The sequence below is a fragment of the Diachasma alloeum genome, unplaced genomic scaffold, assembly GCF_001412515.2.
Source record: "Diachasma alloeum isolate Michigan unplaced genomic scaffold, Dall2.0 Dall_scaffold_00195, whole genome shotgun sequence".
Lineage (NCBI taxonomy): Eukaryota > Metazoa > Arthropoda > Insecta > Hymenoptera > Braconidae > Diachasma > Diachasma alloeum.
The window spans coordinates 141131-148447 of NW_021680360.1; the positions used below are offsets into that span (position 1 = coordinate 141131).

At 36.4% G+C, this 7317-nt stretch overlaps 1 protein-coding gene across 1 annotated transcript in view; it reads left to right on the forward strand.

Annotated features, from left to right (window-relative positions):
- Positions 1 to 783: 783 nt before the first annotated feature.
- LOC107048557 overlaps positions 784 to 7317 on the forward strand; it is a 9885-nt gene continuing 3351 nt past the window's right edge. Inside the window, exon 1 of the mRNA XM_029126823.1 lies at positions 784 to 823. Within this exon, the coding sequence (XP_028982656.1) occupies positions 784 to 823 (40 nt within the window). The remainder of the gene's footprint in view (positions 824 to 7317) is intronic.

The following is a 7317-nucleotide window of genomic DNA, read 5'->3' on the forward strand; positions in this document are numbered from 1 at the left end:
GTCCTCACGAGTTTAGCCCCCTCCCCCCCCCCAACACGATAATATCCTCAGTGTAAAATACGAATGCACTGTAAAAATTGAAAAGGGGCAGTATTGTAGGGTATCTCATTGACTGTTTGGACGTTGGTACAGATGAAGCGCATGCGCAACACTCTGGAGGGTCTATTAACTCGGATAGTTGAGTGTACATACCGGCATTTTCGATACAATGTTAGATACCACTCATGTGACTTTACAGGCCTCTCGTGATATTTTCTGACTGAGTTTTACTCGCATATACGATCTTACCGGGGGTCTTTCACTATTTTATTGGGTTGGGATGGGGAAGTGGAAATGGAATATAAGGAAGTCGTTTGAGGAGCCTGTTGAGCATTGAATAGGTCAATTACGGAAATGTTGAAATTTTTTAAATCTTTCAGTTGCCATAAGGGCCAAGAACATGTGTTTTTTCGGAAAAGATCCACATTATGAGCTCAATCAAAATGATTCATAACTAATCGTTCAACAAGCCCTCCCCTCTTTATCATCTAGCATTATTCCATTAATATATCACAATAAACCATTAACTCTCTGATTCCTCAGAAATCGTCATTTTATTATCTAAAAAATTTTCGTACAAAAAAAAAAGAAAAAAAAAACTCATATGAATAATGGTTGAAGCCGCCAGTGGAATGACTGTACACCGTATTATATCCCCGTTGTCGAGATAGACGAGAAGCGACCAGTTATATATGAACCTTTCTATCCATTACGTCGTTTGGTAAAGGAACGAATAAAATAGAGATGTATTGTCTTTACACGGGAAGTTGTAAGGCCAGAAGGTACACTGCCATTTATTACATCTCGTGGTAACGACTATGGGCGTGCTAGGGTAGTGCGACTCACCAGCCAACTTATCCTTTATAACCCAAGTTTTAAACGTATGTAATGTGTGTGTGTGTGTGTGTATGTATGTATGGGGAGGGGGGAAATACTGGCGATGGAGAATCAGGCAACGACTGAAATGCCGGGCGTGTGTCCAGGAAACATAAAATCAGGCGAGTCACTCTGTGGTACTCCTTGGAGGACACGTTGGTGGTCTTAGAAGGACTATCCTCCGACCATTCATTTTCAGTTTCCTGGACTGTTACAATTTTTATCGAGTTGTCATACAGCAGTTTAGAGCCGTATCATTTCTGGGGATTATGTCGATGATAACGGCGGCTGAGATTTATGCACGATTTATGAACGATTCCTCAATTGACATTCTGCGATGAAGTAGTAATATTGCTCGTCTGACTTGGTTGTGCGTTACATATTGTCATATTAAGGCCATTGATAATTGGAGCTTGGATAAAGTCCTCATTATTATTCGATTAAATTTCGTGGAATTTCTCTTTTTTTTTGTCGGCGCGTCACACGTTTTTTAGAAATTTAGTCATTGAAAATTCCAAATTTTATGGAAAAATCATTGAGAAATGTTAATTTTCGTGAAATCCCGCAGGCATTGAAAATTTAAATAATTTGTGCAAGTGAACGCTCCCTCAATCATTATCCCTGGATGGAATAATAGAACATTTTCATTACGATTCGATTAATTATTGCCCATCAATTAATACGAGCAATGCTTCATTATGAGAAGAGAAAACAAAGTGAAATTAATTTATTTTACATTTCCATAGTTGAGGATGGGTTTTCAACGAGTGAGATTATTAAGTGACAGAGAAAGTTCACACTATTTAGTTATCATTGAAGACGAGGGATCTTCACCCTCGTGACAATGCCGGGAACATAACTGAGATAGGTAAGTTTGCATCGCTTCTAATTACTTTCTCCCACAAACTCCCAGAGCTTTTTTTCTAACTCAGAGGCATGGGAGGCGGCTCGAATAGAACGTGATAGTGATAGTATTTAGAGTCTCAATGTCAGATTAATTTCCAATGAATGTTGTAACCTTTTAAGTCTGGTATGTTTTGATTTTATTTTCTAGGACTGCAATATTACTCTGTTATTTTTTTAACCTTATCTGGAGTCCATTAAGTACTTATCGACGCCCCCCCAGTGTTCACCATCTCGATCATTCACCGTTTAGGACAGCAGACATGCTTTTGGGAGGAGATATATGAGAGAGGAAAAAAGTTGGAGACTTAAAAGTACCGGTTAGATCGCCATTGGTAATCGATACAGGGCCATTTCAAATATTGTGAGTGTCTTTCAATCGAGCGTCAGGCCCTACAGGAGCTTTTATTCTTTAGTTTATCACCTGTATCCATTAGGCTCCTCTGATTTAACCTCTCACTTGTCAATTTTGTGATTGAAAAAAAAAAAAAAACCGCTGAATTTCGAAGGGATAAAAATGCCCGGTGCTACATGGGACAGTTGAACATGGATTATAGAAAGGAATGCGCTCAGCACGAGGGGCTATTCAGCGACCTAGAAACACATTATCGCAATAAATGTTGTGCAGACCTACTGACACGCCCAACAGGTCTTATCGTTTTTTTCGCGGTTCAATCAAACTGTTTTTTTTTGTCAGTCATTTTATTATGTCCAACCCTTTTATCGGGATTTCAACACCTCAGTGTATTCATAAATTAAAAATATGAATGGTTTATCTGATGTATGAATATGTAGTGGTTTTATTCTCTTTGCAATTTATTCGAGTTATTTCATTTATTAAAGTAATGAAGTAATAAAGAAAAGAAAAAAAGACGACTGATTAATCTTGAATTGAGATGAATATTTTGGGATATTCCTGCCTTTGTCACATGGACGATAAAATATTACTCAACTGAAGTTGAGAATTTCTTCTCCCCCTTTCAAGCATACTACGTTCTAATCGTCACGTATTAAAGTGTTTATATGCGCAATGTGTTTTGCTGGTTTGAACTTCTGCATGTGATAAATTTGTCAACGAGTCTAAATATGAATAGGACAAACGCAGAGTATGTATTAAATCCTTTGAAGGCCCTCCCTGGAGTTGACTGATATGGATGAAAAACAATTGACATGAGAGCAAAGTCTCTTTTCGAGGGTTATTTTAAAAAATAAATAAATCAAATGAGAAAATGCATTTTTAATTCTGATGAGCTCTTAGGCACGTGTAGGCGGATTCTTGGCGGGGTCCTTCTTCCGTTCTCACGATGACTTGCAACCCGGATGCATAATTTTTCCTACCTTCCTACCACTCGACCCCTCCAGCAACTTGAACTCGAGACTTGATTATATGCACTTTCATTAGTCGCCCCACGCGATGATACTCATTCATGAACATATTATCGAACGATGCGTGCTCATTGTTCCCTTGACTCTTTTCAATCACCATTTTGCTTATTCCGATTTATTTTTTATGCAATTAATCGGTGGTTGATTACAAATTTAAGGGGAATAAAGTGAGGTATGTCACGTGTGGCTTATAGAGAGAAATTTCATGATGGTCGATGGTGGTCAATTGACGAAAATTATATGACTTTAAATTTAATTTCATATGAAATAAAAAAAAAAACTTGCAAAATGTGATAAACTTCAATAGGTCCTATTGAAATTCAAATCGAATCTATACATTCGAGGAAGAAATTTTGATCATGAAAATTGAATTATTTACAACTTGGGAAAAGTTACAGCATAAATAAATAAGGAAATTATCTCGACTTTCCAATAATCTAAGAACTCCATTTCCCTTATTGCGTCACTCATCAATAGAACCGATGATTATTCAATGATGTTATTAGATTCATTAAAAAAAAAAAAATTATTTTTAGCGATTCCCCTAGATTGAGGAAACACTTCGTGAAAGATGTCTCAAGGTCAAGTTAAATGGACGTATTCAACGAATTGATTGAACGTTTATAGCTTGGTGTTCTATAAATCGATGCAAAATATACTGAAAATAGTTCTGTTTGTTTTCACGAATTATTGACATTGGATGAGAGTCATATACTCTCATTCGTATGTGACAATTCGCACAGGCTTTCTCAATTAATAGACTTCAAATGGAGTATTTTTTAAAAAATTCAAGTGGATGCAGATGTCACTAGAGCCATTTTTCCTGTTCCTGTGTATATAAAGTTTAAAATGCATTTGTTGCCATCATTATCGAATTATTGTGATGCGACAATGGAGATAACTGGATATTCATAAAATTGAATACTATTTCAAAATGATTCATCCTTTGTTTTGGAATTTCAACAAATCCAAAAACACATAAACCACTGGCTTAATCCGTAAACATTTTACTCACATCTCCCAGTCAACTTCCCAAATTTATTTTCAGATGTCTCAACTCCACAAATAGAAACTCTGGATGATATTATCGTCCTGATTAATGATGAAAATAGTTAAAAATCACGGATGATCAAACACCCAGACGTTTGAGTCAAAATATAATGAAATATTATTTGTAATGTGCGCCAAAAATCGAGTTGCAAAATTACCCAAATATGAATTTAACGAAATTTTGCATTTTTTTTTGTTTTTTCCAATTTTTCAAATTTCTATTTCTTCTAAATGATGAACAATAAAAAACGGCAATTAATGTAAAATTTGTCGGTTCAACTTATAAAATGGGTCACACGAGCGAAGTGAGTGACCGGTACTGATTTTTAAAATTCATGGCACATTCCCAGAGAAATCCAAGTGAGTGCAACCGATAACTCCTTCATTTTTCATTCTTTAATAATAAATTATCGAAAACATGTATCAATCGTCCTTGGAAAATGTATTTTTGTCAAAAGTAAATGACAAATTGGAATGAATGGAGAGAATAGTGTTTTTAAAAAATCATGAATAAATCTGAATAAAACGCATTCTCAATGATTTTCAGGGACAAAGAGTTGCATGGTGACTGGAAAAATATTCGAATCCATCTCTGACGTCTTTGCATAAGCATAACATATCTCGTTATCATTTGTGTTTATTCTTAACTAGTATAAAACAAAGAAAACAAGAAAAAAAACGAATCATGCAATAATAGGGGCAACGTTTTCTCACAGTGTGACGTTTCAGTTGCAGTTCACCATATAGAGTTGGTGGAAAATGTCATGAGTGGGGTACATACCTTGAATTAAAAAGTTGGTAAAAAGAAGCAAGAAGAAGAGATACTGAGGCGGGCATTGACAGGCGTACGGTGTTTTGCTCCATTCTAATGTCGCAGCAAGCCACGTCTGCATTTTGCTTCGGAAAGTAAGTCGATCTTATCGTCGTTGGGAGTCCACGAGGGGTTCTCCGGGTACCAATGCTCGCTCTGTCAAGATAAAGAATTTGCTCAATATAAAATTCATAAAAATTACTAAAATATATTCATTTGTGCAGTGACAAATAGAAATAAAAATTTGAAGAAAAAAAACAATTGTTTTTCCGAGGCGAAAAAATTGCCAATAAATTTTCCACTTTTTTTTCCTACTTGAGCTAAAACAAAATTTGTTTTTTCATTGACTTAATAACTCTCTCTCCCTTGGCCTTCGTTTTTTTCCCCTCTCGTACACAAAATATAACCCACACAATCTCCACGCGGTGAGCAATCTCTCCGTGCTTGCGGCTTCACGGTATCTTTTTTTTGTCTGCTCTTTATATCGCAGGCCAAATTCCGATATATACGCGACCTGTTATTTTTAAAGGTAAGAGAGAAAAAAAAATAAATGAGGAGGAGTACGGCGCCCCTGTGTCCACGCTGGGATCTTGGTTTCATTGCAAATGAGGGAAAAGACAAAAAGAAAAAATGAAAGGGCTTTACGCCTTGGGCTACTTTAAAGTAATGGCTTTTTATTGCGTGCCTGGGTGGTACCAATTTGGCATTAGTCCAGTAGATGACGAATTCCCCATGTGGGTTAATACCCTCATCTTCCATTTCCAGGTGACAGGGGCACCTGAGTATTTGTTGGATATTCAACTATTTGGAAACATATTCGAAAAATGTAAAGAAATTGATTTATAAAACAATTACTTTTCTACCAAAGGACATTGCCCATCGATTTTCCGTCCTGAAAATAACCAGAACGTCCATACAATTTCCGTGATAAGATCGTTTGACTCAATAAGATACCCCGGTAACGGTAAAACCCCGCGATGTTCAAAAGTATCTATTTCAACTACTAAACTCAGGCATGCACATATTTTCATCATTGCGACACTGAAAAAAAAAAAAAAATGAAAAAAAAAAGACAAAAAATGGCATGTTTATGACTACCGTATAATAGCGCCTATATATAGCTTACTACTAGATGATTATCAAATTGAGGGGGAATTTTAATCGTGGCCCAAACAAAATTGATATTTCCGCGGTTATCTCTAATTGAGACACAACGTTTACAAGGGTATGTATATCGCATTACGAGAATTTATGTGCACTTTCGTTTGCATTCCAACTAGATAGCTGAGGAACGCCGAAGTAGTCTATAGGCTACGCAGAATCAAAACTGGATTATTAAAATTTATATGAGCGATAGAGAGTTCATTATTTATAGTGACCGGAGGTTTATTATTTAACGATGAGATGCAGAGACTAATGTACTGAGCAATCGGAATTACATGGAGAAAAAACTTGAAGAAAAATTCCGTGGTACTGCGCTATTCATTAAAATATTATTTTACACACATTTTTCCCTCTAAGATAAGAATCTGAATAGAAAAAATATAAAAAAAAAATATCGTGCATTCATTTGCAAATGTAAAATTTTTATTACCAACGAAACCAAAGACCTTTCAAGATAGTGAGGATTATTCACCCCTGTATCTCCTAAGAGTTACTAAACATCTCTCGACTCCCAGACATCGATATACCTACCCCAGCTAATGCGACACGATAGTTTCCAATGAATAATTAATGAGACAATTCGATAGGATCGTCCTCAAGAGGATGTCCATTTGAATGATGGAAATAATAACTGTGGTGTATAGTATATTGAGGGGAAATACCTCATCGCCAAGTGTAAAGGGCAGTTGAAAGTCTCAGATCATTTTCTAGAAAGGGCTTTGGCACAACTCGACTCGGCCCACGCGCCATCCAGTTGCCCTCCAGCCTCGCGCCTCTATGCAACCACGTGATTTATGAATGTCTCGATTTATTATATTTAAACTAGTGCATAGGGTCATCGAGCGATGTCGCTGGAATTCTCCAATGCCCAATTTACTTTTTCCAATTCTACTGTTCTTCCAACCAATTGACTCTGAATTAATTTTATTGCCATCCCAAAAACCGCACTGAATAGTGGGTCACCCGCTGCCCGATAATTCACCAATTGCCTCAGAGAGAGATTGCTTCCTATAACTGCAATTATTCTCTGCCCTCGAACGCCTTCATTGTCTCCTTTTTAGTTTTTTTTCTTTTTTTTTTTTTTTTTT